Here is an 18,360-nt window from a genome sequence, read left to right as displayed (position 1 = left end):
ACCAGCACACCTTGGAACAAAAAGGCTCCCAATCTGGCTCCCATCTGAAAATGCCCGAATCCTCACTGCTGGCAGCCTGAAGTCCAGGCTGGGTGCTGTCTTCTCCTAGTGCCCTCACAAGGCCTGCCTGCTCGGGGGGCTGCCCCTGATCACAGTCCCACTTCCTTCATCCCTTCCTGGGTCCCAGGTGCCTTGGGGACCTGTTCGCTGGTTACCTGGAAGAATTCACTCCTATGTGATTGATTTCTTCTGGGGGCTCTCTGTGCAGAATGGAGAGTTCTGGCTGGGTGATCAGCTCAGGGGAGCTATTTTAGGGCCATGCAGGCACAAATTCCCCTTAGGTGCTGGTATCTTTCTTACTTACTGAAGCTTCTGTCTGGGTGAACAACCCAGCTGAACACGGTGTGGTCTCTCCCCAGGTCACATTGCCAGTCTGTGACAGAGGGGGGATGGAGTCCAGGCTTGCTAAGGACCGCACTACTTTGTCTCTCAAGAGAATGTCCAGAAGACAAGACCCTCTGTCACTTGGTCCCTACCTACCCTTCCAGTGCCATCTCACAGTTGTGGAGCTCTGTGGCTAAGAGTATGGGCTGTGGTTTCAGACTCCTGGGATTGGAATGGCGTCTCCCCAATTGTTAATTGTGTTACTGTGCCATGTTTATGGAACATTTCTCTGCCTCAGTTTCTCCCTCTGTGAATGGGATGGGGTAGGTTACATAGGATCTCAAATTTCTTTGCAACTTCCCCCACTAAAGGTGGAGTATACTTTCCCACCCCCCTGAAACTGAGCTGGCCTTGTGACTTGCTTCCATAGGAATGGGTGGCAATAATGTGTGAGCTCTGAGCCTAGGTGTCAAGAGGCTTTGCAACTTCTGTTCTTTCAGGACATTGCTGCCATGTGACAAGCCCCGCTGATGCCAATGAGGATGTGAGGCCACGTGGAAGGAGATCCCAGCCATCCAGCCCAAATTGCCCACTCACAGCATTGTGAGTACATGAATTATTTTGGGGGTGGTTTGTTATGTTGCTGAAGCTGACTGAAATAGGGGAGAATAATAGTACAGTAGTCTCTCCTTATCCATGATTTTGCTTTCTACAGTTTCAGTTACCCGTGGTCAACCATGGCCCCAAAATACCAAATGGAAAATTCTAGAAAGAATTTGTAAGTTTTAAATTGCATGATTTTGTGCGTAGTTTGATGAAATCTTGTGCCTTCCCACCTGGGACATGAATCATCCCTTTCTCCAGCATATCCGAGCAGTATATGCGACCCCCATTACTCACTTAGTAGTGCTCTAGTCTCAGTTATCAGATCGATGGTCCTGGTATTGCAGTCCTGGGGCAGGTAGGGACCAAGTGACAGACGGTCTTGTCTTCTGTCCAAGTCACTCTTACTTCACTTAATAATGGCCCCCAAATACAACAGTAGTGATGCCAGCAATTTGCATATTCTTTTACTGTGCCTAATTTATAAATTTTATCATAGGTATGTATGTATAGGAAAAAACATAGTGTATATAGGGTTTGGTACTATCTGTGGTTTCAGGTATTTACTGGGGGTCTTGGCGCATAATCTCCTAGAATAAGGGGGACTGCTGTACCTACCTTGAAAGGTGGCGGTGAGGTTTACATGATAATGGGAACTTAGAGCAGCGCCTAGCACACGTGAAGCAAATACAGTCGTTACTACTAACATCATCATGGGGCACTTCCTCTTGCTTATTGCATTCTAGTTCCACCGACCTCCTTTCTTCTTATTCTTCTTTTTTCCTTGTTCCTTCTTTCCTCCTCCTTCTTCTCCCCTTCCGTTGTCTTCTTCTTTTAAATATACCAAACTCTTCCTTTTTCAGGGCTTTCATACTTAATTCTCTCCGTTTGAAATTGTCCTTCCCTGCTGTCTTGTTTTCATGGTTGCGGTCTCAGCTGAAACTTCTTCTCCTTGGAGAGGTCTTCTCTGAATCTCTCTCCTCCCTTCCTCTCCATTTTTGCTTCCTTTCATTGTCTCTGATCATCACATTTATTGATTTCCTTGAATGTTGTCTGTCTCCCCTTCTAGATTTCAAGTCCCTTGAGGGCAGGAGCTGGGCTTTTATCCTTGCTGCCCACCACGGTGCCGTGCACAGCAGGCACTCACTTGGTATTTGCTGAATGAGTGGATGAAAAGAGGCATCTAGTCAATATGAGTTTGAGGTTGGTGTCTGGTTTCCAAGAACAGGGGAGTATCCAGGTTGGAGTTTCAGAGAGAGGAGACCATGTGTGCTGCTTCTCATTCTTACAGCCGTTTAGGTTTTTGTCACACTCTTTGTTGGATCAATTATGTTCCTGATATCCTATGCCCAAAAAGGCTATGGGCTTCTTTAGAAAGAGATTGAGTCCCTCACAGCCCCAAGCACATTGTCAGGCACCTAGTAGAGGCTTAACAGAAGTTTATTGGATAGATAAATGGATGGACGGGTGGATGAATAGATGAATAAATGAGTGAATGTAAAGAAGGATGGATGGACAGTAGTACTCAGACTGCAGGCAACAATGGAAAACCATGTTTATTTTTTCCTTCTAATAAAGGACAGTACATTTCCAGTCAATCTGTAAAACATCATGAACATATAAAAATGTATTAAGTACAGTCATTAGCATTACATTGCAGAGAAATAGTTGTTATAACCTTTTCCCCTAAGATGGTAGTTGGATGTTCACTGTTGGTTTGCTTTAACAAAAGAGGGCAAGAGTAGGTGACCAGTTGGCCTGGTTGGCCCAGGACTAAGGAGTTTCCCAGGATGTGGGGCTTTCAGTGCTAAAACTGGGAAAAGCCCAGGCAAACTGGGATGGTTGGTCATGCAAGAAAGAGAGCAGCACGAGAATGTTGGGTGTGCTTTGGTGTTTAGGTACACGGGGCCGATATTTTCTCAACTTCCCATGACCTCGCTTCCTCTTAGCTCTGGAATAAAAATCCCTGTGTTATTATCAAGGGTGTTGCAGCTTTCAAAGGGTTTTAACAGCCCCGTGTAATTTTGACTTGATCTTTATGCCAAGCCTGGGAGGTAGGGCAGTTCTAACCTAATTTGCAGGTGAAGCATGCTACATCAGTGCTCCTAGCTCCTAGAGAATACGGGGCAGAGAAAAGACTGCCACCCCCATCTCCTGAGGCCAGTGTTCTTCCCACTACTCTGTTCTCTTCTGAAACATCCTACCTGTCTCATCTGGCTTTCAGGAGTGAGCAGGAATCATACGGGGGAAAGGAAGGACCCTGAGATCCAAGCTTTGGCTCAATCCCCTCATTTGGGACAATTTTATATGATTACTACTTTGCCTGATGTGTTTACCTGCTCCTCCTCTAGCAATCCTCATGAAGGGTTCCCCTGAAGACCCACCAGCTGGTCAGTGCTGGCATCATTATGTGGCAAAGTCAGTGAAAGAGATCCAGTATATTTGGGCCATGTCCCAAATGGCCCTTCCAGTTAAGGTTTGCCAGCAGGATGGTCAGAGGACCAGCTCAGTCTGCCATGTGCCAGCTTGATTGTTGAGCTCTTTTTGGGTACTTCTGCTGAGAAATTACTCAAGTGATAAGTCAATTCATGGGGTGGCTGTAACTTGCCACACTTGTTCCCACCCTTGTACTTTTTGCCTGACATAAGTGGGCACCACCTTAAGGCGGGAGGGTTTAGTAGTCCTCCCTGGCTCACCTTAAAAGACTAGGGACAGGCTATCCTTGCCCATGGTAGACCTCACTTCTCTTGACAGTGTGTTAGAATCCTATCATCCATTCTTTTATTCCAACACTGTTTTGAGCTCGTTTGCATTTTTGGCATTTATGACCTCTAGGGATAAGAAGTCTATGTAATCCTTCTTTTCCCTGTGAAGTGAGACTTCCTCTGGCTCTCCCTAATTCAACTGAAGCCTGTGATATTCTGGGATAAGCTTAATAAATGGGGTTTGACACTGGTCCTACTCTTTCAGATGTTGTTGTTTGGGCTCAGAGTTGCTCTGTCATGCGGGTCGTCTGTTTTGGGTGCAGCTGTGTAAAGGTCTGATCTTAGAGCTTTCCTTTTCTGAGAGTTGAATGAGGAATGGGTACAGGCTTCCCCTGCTATCTGAAAGTAGAGCATTAGTATGAAAATTTTCGTAAGCTGAAATGGTGTAAACAAAGAAGCAATTACCCTAGGACACATCTTGCTAATGGATGCACAAAATGGATAGATCCAGATAAAGCACAGCTGCTTAGACACAGTTCAAAGCTATGGCGGTTTGATTCTGAGATGCTGAGTGGAGTTCCTGGGGAAGGAGTTGGGTGGTGCCACTCAGTGCTCAGTGCTCTATAACCGCTGGCTGCAAAATAAATGCTGAATGCTATTTTCACTTTTCACCTTTTTTTGGAGGGTAAAAGCAGAAAGAAATGCAACTCTTTGGATTTCTTTCGGTTAGCAACAACAGGTACCAATGTAGGTCTTTGGTAGAAGTGAAATGGCTTAAGTCAAACTTGAAAAGTGGGGCATATTTGTACTTTTATTTAAAAATAAATAAAGTAAATATCTTTAAAAGAAGAGTGTTGCCCATGCCCTCTTGGTAGATTCCCCAGACTGTGGGACATGTAGCCTATTAGCTGAAGCGTGGAGTTTCTGCTTCACGTGCTTATGTCCATTCATTTTCACATGCTTATGTTCTTTCTGCCTCTTAAACTAGCTGCGGCCTTATGACCCTCAGAAGTGTCTGTGGCTCTGAGTTCAAATTTGATTTTAGGGCTTCCCTGGTGGCGCAGTGGTTGAGAGTCCGCCTGCCGATGCAGGGGACACGAGTTCGTGCCCCAGTCCGGGAAGATCCCACATGCCGCGGAGCGGCTGGGCCCGTGAGCCATGGCTGCTGAGAGCCTGCGCGTCCGGAGCCTGTGCTCCGCAACGGGAGAGGCCACAACGGTGAGAGGCCCGCGTACCGCCAAAAAAAAAAACCCAAAACACACACACACACAAATCTGATTTTAATCTTTAGGTGTGATTTTCTTTGGTTTAGAGCAGACCCAACTCTGGAAGGGATGTTAACCCCGATATGACCATCCCTGCAATACATTTGAGATGAGGCACTTGTGTGTATGAGACTCTTCTGAAACTTGAACTCTTGACACCGAGGGGTGAGGTGATGGTTTGACAAGCCCAGAAACTTCCAGATCTTGAGATATTGGCTGGCTCGCTACACACTTCTTGGCATCTGGGAAACTGATGGCCCAGTTGCATTGGGTTGTAGGCTGTACTTATCTAGAGGGTCAAAGAATGTCTCTGGGTTAAAAAATGAAAAACGCTCAATGCAACAGAAATATAGCCTCCTTATAGAAAACCTTTTGCAAGAAGTGCTGCCTGGCAGCAGGAGAAAACTAGAGGTCGACTGGTTTCCAGTCCTTTTTTGTCAGACCCCTTGGGGCCAGCACTTCCTCTAAGGAAGTCAAGCCTGGTGGGGAGAAGAGGATAAGACGGGCACATTCTTCCCTTCATGAAGAGGAAGAGTCGTGGTTAATTAAGCCAGTGATTAGGCGGCCTCCTCTGAGTTTGTGCAGATCTCTGCAGGCCCCTCATATGGTCACTGAACTCTGGGATCGGCGATGGCTGCCCCGGCTGAAGGGCCGGTTCGACTTAGTCTGTCCACTTGAGTAGGCTCCGGACGCCATCATCCTACTAGGCTCCAGGAGAAGGTGCTCCCCAGATGAGAATTTAGCCCAGGAGTCCCGTGAGCATGGGTCATCCCTTATGTGGTCTCCACTGGATCTCTCTCCGGGCAGCACCCAGTCCTCTTTGTACTTGCACTCCACAGGGCTCGAGCTCTTTGGGGTGCTGGCTCTGAAGCTCGGTTCTGGGGCAGGTGGCCCTGGACGGTGGGTGGGCTGGGCCTCTCCAGGGACAGTGGCAGGCCTCTGTCGGCTTCTCCAACTCCGGATTTCCAGCTCTCTTTTGTCCATGGGGAGTTTGTCAATTTTCTGAGCTTTTAAGATCAGAGACTTCCCATATGTGCCTTGTAGAGCCAGGAGAAAGTACCTGGTGGGAAATAATAGAATAAAGATATTTTCTGACGTCTGACTTCTGAATTTCAGCATTGAAAGGGTCCTTAGAATCCAACTCCCTGCCCAGGGAAAGATCATCTTTTTTTTTCCCAAACAATGGTAATTTAATGTTAGTTACTATAAAGAAAAGGTTACCATGTATTGGCCTTTAATGACTGCGTGAATCATGGGGTGCTTCCTTGGGGAAGTCTTATTTGATTGAACTTCCTTCTCATAAATGCTTGTACCACCTCTTAGTTCGTAATGATGGCACTTAAAATTTTTTGTAAATTTTTCATTTATTTATTTTTAACATCTTTATTGGAGTATATTTGCCTTACAATGGTGTGTTAGTTTCTGCTGTATGACAAAGTGAATCAGCTATACATATACATATATCCCCATATCCCCTCCCTCTTGCGTCTCCCTCCCTCCCACCCTCCTATCCCACCCCTCCAGGTAGTCACAAAGCACCGACTGATCTCCCTGTGCTATGCGGCTGCTTCCCACTAGCTATCTGTTTTACATTTGGTAGTGTATATAAGTCCATGCCACTCTCTCACTTCGTCCTAGCTTACCCTTCTCCCTCCCCATGTCCTCAAGTTCATTCTCTGCGTCTGCATCTTTATTCCTGTCCTGCCGCTAGGTTCTTCAGAACCTTTTTTTTAGATTCCATATGTATGTGTTAGCATACGGTATTTGTTTTTCTCTTTCTGACTTACTTCACTCTGTATGGCAGTCTCTAGGTCCATCCATCTCACTACAAATAACTCAATTTCGTTTCTTTTTATGGCTGAGTAATACTCCATTGTATATATGTGCCACATCTTCTTTATCCATTCATTTGTCTATGGACACTTAGGTTGCTTCCATGTCCTGGCTATTGTAAATAGTGCTGCAATGAACATTGTGGTACATGACTCTTACTGAATTATGGTTTTCTCAGGGTATATGCCCAATAGTGAGATTGCTGGGTCATATGGTAGTTCTATTTTTAGTTTTTGAAGGAACCTCCATACTGTTCTCCATAGTGGCTCTATCAATCCACATTCCCACCAACAGTGCAAGAGGGTTCCCTTTTCGCCACACGCTCTCCAGCATTTATTCGGGAAAGGTCATCTTTGCCACTCTCTTGACTGATGGATCAAATCTATGCTTGTACGCCTCTGGTACTGGGGAGTTCAACAACAAAATATAACAGCTAACATTTGTTAGGTAGCAGGATTATTCTAAGTGCTTTACATATTATTAACTCATATTATTCTCCCCCACATCCCACGTGGTTGGTACGTTTGTTTCCCGCTATGTACAGACATGGAAACTGAGGCACCGAGAGACTGAATGGTTTGTCCAGAGCCACACAGTGGTCAAGCTGTGGTGAAGACCAAGTGCTGTGGACTCTGAGGCTTTTCTCTCATCTACCATGCATGAGGCAGTCCATTCTATTTCTGAGCTGTTCTAATTTAGGCAGATTTTCTTGCTTTGGAATGTCAACTCTTTGTGGAACTTAATAATTTTAAAGTAGTTTCCCAATACGTCCTTTTCTTGTATCCACAGGCTATGCTAGCTTCACAGCATCAGTGTATTATCACTATTTTCCAGATGAAGATACTGAGGTCCCAAGTGATGAGATGGGTTTCCTCAGGTCTCCCGAGAAGTTGATAGATCTCCTTGATGGTTAACTCAAGGTTCCTTTCCCCTGCCAAGCTTCCTGTAGCCTGTAGTGGACTCTGGAATCGGGGGTCTCTATATGTGCCTAGAATATTTTCCTGTTCCAGGTTTAGGTAAGAAGGTAACTAAAACTATGTGATCTGTGGTAGAAGCATATACCATCTTGTGATGCTGGGCAGCTCATACCCCCTCTCTGGGTGTCAGTTTATCTAAAACGTAATCCAGTTGGGCCAGAGGACATCTAAGGTCTTTTCCAAAAATAATCCTTAAATGTTTTTTTTTTTAATTTCTAAAGCCTTATAAGCAGAGAGGCTCCCATCCTTCTATTATGTCTAAAAGATTCAGGATGATCTAAAGTGAGCAGGGGTTTCTGAAGACCACAGTAGATCCCACGGAATCAGAAACTTCTCCCCATTCTCTCTCATCTCACCCAGGGCGGCAGTGCAGGTGACCATCACATATGTGTTTCAGGAAAGACTCTTCTTGCGGGAAACTGGAGTTCTCTCAGTTTGAACATTCCCCCAAGTTACCAATTTCCCTCTCTGTCCATTTAGTGAACATATACCTGGCAAGTTCCTACAATGGGCCAAGCCCCAGGGGATTATTAAGCTGGGAACCAGACTGACAGGAATCTTGCTGTCAGGAAGCACAGGAACAGAGTTGGAAGCCTCAGGAGCAGTGAGAGTGTCAAACACGTGAGCAAGAGCTCTTCCTTGAGGAGGAAACATTAAAGGTGAGGACAGAGGGATGCATAGGAGGAAGCCAGGCAAAGAGGGCGTGGGAAGCAAATCCTGGGCTCAATGGCTGCAGTGTGGAGAGTGAGGGCAAGAGTGAGGGACTAGGACACAGAGGGGTTGGCAGGGTCAGAGCAGGCAAGGACCATGGGGAATGTTTTGGGTTTTGTGCATTATTGTAAAGGCCTTGGAACGTTATGAACATGACACGATTACACTTTGACACAATGATAATGGATTAGAGTAAAACCCAGTAGGAGACTATTGAAGTAATTCGGAATGAAAGTCTTATAACCTATCCATGGTGGTGGCTGTAGAAATGGAAATAGCAGATGGAAATACCTACTGAGAAATAGGTTAGCAGATAAAATTGTCGGGTCTTGGTGATGGGCGAGAGAGGGGCATGTGGTGGGTGGTATCAAGGATAAGTCTCAGGGGCCTGCCTTGATCCTAAGTGGTCACAGTGGATGAGAGGAACTCGGGAAGAGAGCCAGGTTTCTGGGATGGTGGTGGTGACAGAAAGTAGATAGCGAATTAAATTACAGATGTCTCCCACTTTCCTCAGATGTAGCAGGCCCAGTGCTGGTGAGGCACAGGTCGCTTAGAAAGATGTATCTGGGATTCCGGAGAAGGATCTGGGCTGGGAGTTTAATAGATTCATTTGTGAAAAATGATATTTAACGTCACAATAGTGGTTGCTATGTTTATGGAAAGAATTAAAGTGAGAAGACAAAAGAACCTAGGACAAAGGCTTGACAATACACCATGTCAAAGACATGAACCAGCAAAAGAAACACAGAAGGAGTAGGAGAAAAAGCAAGAGAGTTGTGTTACTGAAGCTAAATGAAGAGCGTCCAAGGGCTCTGTTGTAGCGAATTACGATGCTGCATTGTGTTTTAAAGTTTGTGTGTTAGTTATTTAAGAGATAAAACAAAAGAAACTTACTTTCTCTTAGTTCAAGAGAATCCATAGTTCCTTTATACTGGTTGAAGTAATTAGACCGAGATAAGTGAGGTCATGGTTAGTGGCTAATTAGCACAAGCTTGGTGAGTGAAATCAATCTTATTATGAGTACAGCTTACATCTTTAAGTGAACAAATAGAGTTTTCGATAGCAAACATTCTATCATGTAGATTTCTGTAACAAAAATTAATTGTTCTAAGGTTACAAGTCAACAGTCCTTGGAGCTATTAAAATAATCCTTTCTCTGTCACAGGAAATCTCTTTGCCTTTCTTAGGCAACAGAATTAAACAGTAATTCAAGTTTATGATGGTAATATAGAATAAGCAGAGATTTAACTTGTGCCCTGTGGTAACTGGCAAGAAAATATTTGCCTGCTTTTCCCTAAGTTGTCCCTCATTTGTTTAACAAGCTGTAATGTTGAGTGTTTGTCTTTTCCAAGAACATTCACACTTTTCAACAGCCCTCATCAAGCTGGCAGCCTCTGGCTCCAAATGTGTCTTCTAACCAAGGGTAGGACAAGAATCCTCGCTGATGATTTGCTCTTTCCATACCCCAGATAAGACACAGAACAGAGGTCAGTCCTTGGTCAGAGGTGATCATAACCATGTTTAACCCCAAAAGTGTGGACAAAAATATTTAACCCACATATCTGATGCCCTTTTCCAATGAGGGCAGGACCTTCACGGTCTCTCCCAGGCTCCGTCTCCCAAGGGGTTGGGCTGAGAAAGGGGGTGGGTGGGAAATAATGTCCTCCGAGGCTTGTGCTTAATTGCTTCCCACTCTTCAGTCCCAGGGCCCTGTTTTAATACTAGTTACTTTCACCTGTATTACGATCAAACTTCTGTCTGAATTGTCCACTGGGCTGTAGACTTCTTGAGAGCAAGAGTTCTGTTTTATTCATCTTTCTGTTTCTTTAGCATCTTTTTCTTATTTATCTCTGAGGGCAGCCTACATGACAAGAACTCTGCTAGCTGTGGGTTATATAATGATAAGGAGACACCTTCCTTCCCGGAGTTAATGGTCAGACCAAGACAAACAGATAAAACAGATGATGTGGCTAAAGGTAGTAGTGACAGATAGACCCAGGTCATGGGAACACAGGAGCGAGGGGGATCTGTTTCAGCCTGAGGGAGGTAGGTGAGGTCATGCAAGGGTTCTGGAATTGCTCATGCCTGAAATGATGTCAAAGGGTGAGGCGGTCTGGTAACGAAGGGCATTTTGAATAGAAGGGACAGCATGAACACAGGCAGGAAGGGGAGAGGGCAGGGAGCCTTTAGGGAAGTCCAAGAAGCTTGGTGATGTGGAGCCCAAAGTTTGAGCTTTGGGAGCAGGGGGATGAGGCTGTAGAGGCCAGTAGGGGCCAAGCAGGGAGGATACATCCACAGTGCATACTCAGCCGTTTGCTGAGTTCACAGTAGTGTTTGTCATATTGGTATCTTCAGCCTCTAAACCCTGCATCAGATGTCAAGGTTCTGAGGTGGCTTATGAAGAAGAAATGGAGCCCAAACTAGGTTAAGCAAGCTTCCAAACTTATTAAAGGAAGCAAAGCATGCTAATGGCTCTCTGCCTATTAGAAAAAGTTCTACACAATGTTGCAATGGCTTCTTGACTGTGGCTTATAACGATAAAGTAGCTGAATTTCAACGTTCAGAGCAGACGAGATCCTAAGGATGGAGAGAGGCTGAGTCTTGCCTCTGGGTACAGCATCGTTAAGTTCACCGAATGCTCTGACTATAGAGAGCGTGGGATGGAGAACAGAACGCTGGCCTCCGAGTGGGGAGAACTCAGCTCCCACTGTGACTTGCGGTGGGCTGGAGGACACATTCTGGTCCCTCGTAGGACTTAAGCTGTTCCATGAGCAAGTAGGACTACAACCACCGCTTTGCCTAATTTCTAGGTGATTTTGCAAAAGGCAGTTTTTGCACAAATGGAGGAGCTAGATAGAAAAGCATGTGTCAAGAGTAAGTTCTAAGGACACGCCAGGCGTTGTTGCTGTTTTTCGGGAAAAGGCGAATGTAGAGGATTTAGGCTGGAAATGTTAGAAATAGTCCCTCTGCATGAATGACTTATTTGGCAAATGCAGGGTGTGTGTTTTAACAAATTTGAGTAGTATTAAAAAGTTGGCTATTTCATGCAAAATTTGAATTTCTGGGAAAAAGCTAAATCTCTGAAATGCTGGTCTTGATCTTTCCTTGTGGCAGTGATAGGCTGAAGCTTAGAAGTTCCTTCTCCTAATGTCTGTCTGTACCTCACCTGGTTTGCTGCTGTTGCTTACCTGTCCCTGTAGGCATTTGAGAGTGAGACTCCTGGGCTAAGGAGTAAAGGACTATAGAGCTTTTCCAAATGATTCTTTTTACACAACAAAGTTTGTATGGCAGGAGGGTAGGAATTAGTACTCTCATTTTACAGGTGGTATAACAGAGGTTGTGCCAGATTTGGTGACTTTGCTGCTCTGTGGCTGAGCTGGGACCAGAGTCCGTGCTATTTGCCTCCAAGTTCATTATTCTTTCTGTCCTAGCTCCCTATCTTTGAAACAATAGCCTCAAGCATCCCAGCTGGAGTCAAACTCCTGACTCTTGGGCTATGAAAATGGCTGATTGAGGGGAGAGTGGTAGTTCTAGGAAGAAAATAGCACCCCCTGTTCAAACCTTGGGAGAAGAGCCACGACCGGTGTGAGGAAGCAGACGAGGTAGAAAGTGGGGTCCGAGAGCTGGCCTTCCATCACCCAGTAGGGGTTGATGGGACTGTTGCAGGTGACGCAGGTGGCGTTGTACACTAGGGATACCACAAAGTACATCAGGAAGCTGCCTGCGAGAACAAGCCCATGGATGATGGTCTGTGGAAGGAAAGAAGTAAACACTGTTGAAGGGATAGCTTAGATTAGGGGGGAATGCAGTCACGCTACTTTAACTTGTTTTAAACTTCTTTTTTTGGAAATGCCACATACCTATAAACAATTTAAAAAACTGTGCCATTTAATGGCTTATGATAAAGTAACCACCTATACTGCTACCACCCAGAATTTGAACACACATACCCCGGAAACCCCTAAATCACCTTGACTTTGGTGATAATTTTCATGATATTCTTTAGTTTTACTACCTATGTTTCTCTCCTAATAGTCTGTCTTTAAAAATTAATCATATTTGATGTGACTTTTGTCTTTTTTCCGCAGTATTATGTTTGTGTGATGAATTCATTTTTTCCACATGTGGCTGTTAGTTATTCATTTCCAAAGCAGTGCAGTCTTCTGTAGTCTGATCTCATTTTGCCCTGCCTGTTTTATGCTGCTTTCCTTCCAATTCTTGTCCTCTTTTAAACTTACTGACGATTCCATATAATTTCATTTCCCTGTCTACTAGTTTGAAAGTTATATATTTCATTTCCATTCCTTAGTGATTACTCAATAAATGCTAATAAGCAGTTTTAACTTACTGTGGTATAAAGTTTCTATGTTTCCCTCCTCCTGAATACATTAACTTTAGAACACATTAACTTTGTTTACCTCCCTCCTGACTCATATCTCATTGCTACTGTGTATTTAAATTCTATCATCTTTTTAAATCACGTAAGTCATTATTACAGTGTCATATGGTCAGTATTCATTAAGATTTACTTACATGCTTGACACTTTTTATGCCTTCATTCCCTCTTGCATTTTGGACTTTCCATCTGAGCTTTCTTTCCTTATACTTTTAAAAAAAATTTTATATTAGAGTGTAGTTGGTTAACAATGTTGTGTTAGTTTCAGGTGTACAGCAAAGTGATTCAGTTATACATATACAAGTATCTCTTCTTTTTCAGATTCTTTTCCCATTTAGGTTACTACAGAATATTGAGCAGAGTTCCCTGTGCTATATACAGTAGGTCCTTGTTGGTTATCTATTTTAAATATAGTAGTGTGTACATGTCAATCCCAATCTATCCCTCTCACCCTCCTTTCTCCCTGGTAACCATAAGTTTGTTCTCTAAGTCTGTGAGTGTTTCTGTTTTGTAAATAAGTTCATTTGTGTCATTTTTAAAGATTCTGCATAGAAGTGATATCATATGATTGATATTCATCTTTCTCTGACTTACTTCACTTAGTGTGATAATCTACAGGTCCATCCATGTTGTTGCAAATGGCATTATTTCATTCTTTTTAATGGCCGAGTAATATTCCATTGTATATACGTACCACATCTTCTTTATCCATTCCTCTGTCGATGGACATTTAGTGTGCTTCCATGTCTTGGCTATTGTAAACAGTGCTGCCATGAACATTGGGGTGTCTTTTCTTATACTTTAAATAGAGTTGACCTTTGAACAACATGGGTTTGAACTGTGCGGGTCCACTTACATGTAGATTTTTCTCAACAAATACTACAGTATTACCTGATCTGTGGTTGGTTGAATCCACAGATACGGAGAACTGATTATCAGACTTGAGCATCCACAGATTTTGGTATTTGCATTGGGTCCTGGAACAAATCCCCTGTGGGTACTGAGGGATGGCTGTACATCCTTTAGAATATCCTTTCGTGAAAGTCTGCTGGTGATGCATTCTCTGATCCATTATTTCATTCTCATTCTTAAAAACTATTTTTGATCTTGTTGGGAAGTTATTTTCTTTTAGAATATTTAAGATAGCATTTCACTATCTTCTGGCTTCTGTTGTTGCTATTGAGAAGTTAGCAACTCTTTATCTGTTATTCCTTAGAAGGAAGTCTCTTATAACGTGGCTGCTTTTATGATTTTTTTTTCGTCTTCAGTGTTCTATAGTTTTTTTATAAGGGTGGATTTTTAAAAAAATTTATCTTGCTTGGGTTTTGCTGATCTTCTTGAATTCGTGGATTGATGTCTTTCATTACTTTTGCAAAATTCTCAAGTCACTATCTTTTCAAATATTGCCTCTGTCTCATTTTCTCCTTTCCTTCTGAGACTCTAATCAAATGTATGTTAGATCTTTTAAGATACCACCATATCTTCTATATATCTCAATATCTGTTCCATAATTTTCATCATTTTACTTTTGTTTTATATTCTGGATAATTTGACCATTTCACTAATTCTCCCCTCAGCTGTGCCCAATCTGCTGTTAATCCAGCCATTGAAACTTAAATTACAGTTATTGTATTTTTTAATTTCGAAGAGTTTTATTTGGTCTTTTTTTCACATCTTCTAGAATTCTTGCAGATATTTTTTTTAAATTTTTTTTAGAATTCTTGCAGATATTTTAAAGCTTAATCTTCTTTAAACATAGCAAACAAACCTTTTCTATGATTTCTATCTGATAATTCCAATACCTGAAATATTTGTTACTGATGTTTGTGCTTGTGATCCTCATTGAGTTCTTGTTTCATTTTGAGCTTCATTATTTATTTATTTATTTATTTTTTTTTTTTGCGGTATGCGGGCCTCTCACTGTTGTGGCCTCTCCCATTGTGGAGCACAGGCTCTGGACGCACAGGCTCAGCGGCCATGGCTCACGGGCCCAGCCGCTCCACAGCATGTGGGATCTTCCCGGACCGAGGCACGAACCCGTGTCCCCTGCATCAGCAGGCAGACTCCCAACCGCTGCGCCACCAGGGAAGCCCCATTATTTATTTTTTTGTGTGTTTCTGAAAATTTTATTTTTCTTACTCATTTGTTATTGAAACTTCTTAATGCAATCTGTTGTTATATAGTGCAAAAATCTTCTTAAAGTCTACTGTTTATTATTATATATATTTTAATTGAAGTATAGTTGCAGTGATTCAGTTTTATATATATATATATATATATATATATATATATATATATATATATATATATATATATATTCTTTTTCAGATTCTTTTCCCTTACAGGTTATTACAAAATTGAGTATAGCTGCCTATAGGTCCTTGTTGGTTATCTATTTTGTATATAGTTGTGTGTGTATGTTAATCCCCACTTTATCCCTCCCCTCCCCCACCCCTTTCCACTTTGGCAACCATAAATTTGTTTTCTACGTCTGTGGGTCTATTTCTGTTTTGTAAATAAGTTAATTTGTATCTTTAAAAAAAATTATGATATAAGTGATATCATATATTTGTCTTTCTCTGTCTGGCTTACTTCACTTAGTATGATAATGAGCTTCCTTATTTTTGAATATGTGATGCTTCTTGGCCTTGGAAAATTAGTGGGGATACTTTGAGGCTTAGGAAAACGTTCCCTGGAGAGGGTGTATGTGTATTTTGTAATATCCTTGTGCACTGTCAGTTACTTTAAACTGAATTCATAAGTCAAAATTTGGCTCACCCAGGGGGTACAAAGAATCTGGGCTGCAAATCGGTGTGAGGCCAGCCCATGGTCCATTTCGCAGGATAAGTCCTTTTTACTGATTCTCCCTGCTCTCTTCAGCACAGTGGGAACAATCCCTACAGTCCCTGCTGGGGAGGGGAGTGCAGGTAGGTCCACTTTTGGGTATACCTTTACTCTGAAGGTAGAGCCTTTGGGGTCCTAATTTAATGTGATCTCTTATTAGACTCCCACTTTAGCAGCCTGGCTTTTAATTTCTGAACTTTATGCTCAATGAAGTCTGCCAAAAAGTTCATTTTGGGCAGGGTTGCAAACGCTTTGAAGAAAACAGAGGCTTTGGCTCAGCTTGCTTCTCTACAAACCCACTTTCCCAGAGGCTTTGGTCTTTATCCTGTCATCTTTTTCATACCTTTAGCATATGTATACATATATACTTGTGTGTGTGTGTGTGTGTGTATATATATATATATATATATATATATAATGTGTGTATACATATATATGTTTATGTATACATATATTAAATACATACATACATACACACACACATTAATTTGTTTTCAGTGGAAGGGGTGGTTTGAATATCCTAGCCCCTGTTCCTGAAAAGAAAGCAGTTAGCTAACTTTTTAAATCACTTTGGTGGGGACTGTGAAAGCCGACACAGCTATTAAAATTCATGTTAGATTTCTACCCAGGGAAGAAAGACATTCTCCCTCTGCTTCAAGCACTTTAAAAAGGGAAACACTTTTTTTCATAATGATTCTAGTAGCTAACTAACTCCTTCCCCAAGAGCAACAGAAATCACCAGTAACTACCAGGATACCTGGTCTAGAGATGCATTAGGTGGATTAATAGTGCTGAATGGTGAGTGAAAGGAACAGGTTCTGTCTTTTAAAGCAGATGAATGCAGTGCTCTGAGAAAGAGGGCCGAACTACCAGTCATTATATTACACATTGAGGCCTGATTATTTACAGGGGAATTTTGAAAGGTTAATAAGATACCTAATGGTTAAGAGGGTCATGGAGAGCAGAGATCCTCTTGGGAAATATCTTGTGCTGGTGTTTGAAAAAAAGTAATTAAATTATTGTGAAATATTTCAAGTGCATAGTCAACAAATCTCATATACTTGACATCCAGCTTTATCAGTTTTAATCTTATGCCATATAAAGGGGAGCAGAATATATCATCCCCAAATAAGTCTCCGGCATAAGGATTATCTTGAGCTGGTTATTTTTAAGAAAGAGCAGACAGAGGAGGAGCTCTGGAAACTGAAAAGAAGTTATCTTTCTGTAAGAGACATTTACAGTTATAAGGGAAATCTCCATTTGTAAGGGTGTCTCCCTCTCTGTACCTGGAAGAAAAGGACAATTCTATATTTCTAGGAAATCTTTATCAACTCCAATATCTGGCCTCCCCTAGCCTCAAAACTTCTTTTGTCTTTAGCTAGAGATGGTATTTAAGGTGGTGGCCAGGGCCATTTCAGAAAGTTACTCAGTTTCCTGGCCTCTCCCATGTGTATAGGAAGTATTTATTAAACTTTTGTTTTTCTCGCATTAATCTGTCTTTTATTACAAGAGTGTCTAAGCTGAGAACCTGGAAGGGTAGAGGGAAAATTATTCTTTCTTCCTCTACACATATTTGCCTCAGATTTTATTAAAAGATTAAGCCTTAGAGATACAATTCAAGCACCCATGTATCCCTTGCAAATGCCTTCTCGTTAGTCTTGAAAATAAACTCAGTGTTCCTCATTCTTCTGTGTATTTTCTATATACATGTTTATGCATCCATGTTAATGGATGCTTTTTAATTTTATCATGTATAGGTATCCCTCTGAATTATGCTTTGGACCTTTATTTTTGTTGATAAATGCCATTCTAGTTGATTCATTTTAACTGTTCTAGTGTATGAATATGCCACTATTTATTTATTTTCCTGTTAATGAACATTTAAGCTGTTTCCGATTTTTTTTTTTGCTATTAAGAACAATGAAGAAACAAACATTCTTGTACATGTCTATGTATATACATGTGCAAAAGGATGGCCCAGGGTGCATAATTAGAAGTGGAATTGTGTCATAGCATATAGTGAGTACTTAAACTCCTCTAGCTATTTTCAAGTTGCTCTCTAGAATGGTGGTATCAGTTTATAGTTTACCAACAGAATATGAAAGTTCCTTGGTTGGGCTTTATTATGTTTAACCTGCTACTGAGTTAGTGTGGCAATATTTTATTTAGAATTTTTTACATTTATGTTCATTGAACAGATTGGTCTGTAATTTTGTTTTCTTGAACAGTCCATGCTCATTTTCATATCAGAATTATTCTAGCCATGAACATTGAATTGCCTATATTTTCTATTTTTTGAATCCATGAAACAATGGGTATGAGAGAGGAATTATCTGTCCCTTATAAGTTTGGTCAAACTGACCTTTATAATCCTTGGGCTTGGTGTCTTTAGGAACAGGGTTACCGGGTCAATTTCTGTAATAGTGATTGGTTTATTCATGTTTGCTGGATGATTTTGACTATGCTTTGGTAAATTTTACATTTAAAGGAATTATTGTTATTATTTTTTGCGGTACCTGGGCCTCTCACTGTTGTGGCCTCTACCGTTGCGGAGCACAGGCTCAGGACGCGCAGGCTCAGCGACCACGGCTCACGGGCTTAGTTGCTCTGCGGCATGTGGGATCCTCCCGGACCGGGGCACG

At 42.1% G+C, this 18,360-nt stretch overlaps 1 protein-coding gene and 1 long non-coding RNA gene across 6 annotated transcripts in view; one reads left to right on the top strand and one right to left on the bottom strand.

Annotated features, from left to right (window-relative positions):
- Positions 1–18,360, top strand: part of LOC117202205 (uncharacterized) — a 166,256-nt gene that overhangs the window by 114,657 nt on the left and 33,239 nt on the right. For all 3 annotated transcript variants that reach the window (XR_007476746.1, XR_007476745.1, XR_007476747.1), the window contains one exon: positions 885–987. This is a non-coding gene — a long non-coding RNA (uncharacterized LOC117202205). The remainder of the gene's footprint in view (positions 1–884; positions 988–18,360) is intronic.
- The window catches only part of ATP10B (ATPase phospholipid transporting 10B (putative)), a 310,749-nt gene continuing 294,907 nt past the window's right edge, over positions 2,519–18,360 (bottom strand). For all 3 annotated transcript variants that reach the window (XM_049708452.1, XM_049708451.1, XM_033432029.2), the window contains 2 exons: positions 12,040–12,227; positions 2,519–6,017 (listed from right to left, as the gene is read on the bottom strand). In XM_049708452.1, coding sequence (XP_049564409.1) covers positions 5,558–6,017; positions 12,040–12,227 — 648 coding nt within the window. In that variant the 3' untranslated portion in view covers positions 2,519–5,557. The remainder of the gene's footprint in view (positions 6,018–12,039; positions 12,228–18,360) is intronic.

The sequence above is a fragment of the Orcinus orca genome, chromosome 3, assembly GCF_937001465.1.
Source record: "Orcinus orca chromosome 3, mOrcOrc1.1, whole genome shotgun sequence".
In the NCBI taxonomy this organism is placed as follows: domain Eukaryota; kingdom Metazoa; phylum Chordata; class Mammalia; order Artiodactyla; family Delphinidae; genus Orcinus; species Orcinus orca.
Note: the sequence above shows the minus strand (reverse complement) of the source record. Positions and strands in the feature narration are given on the sequence as shown.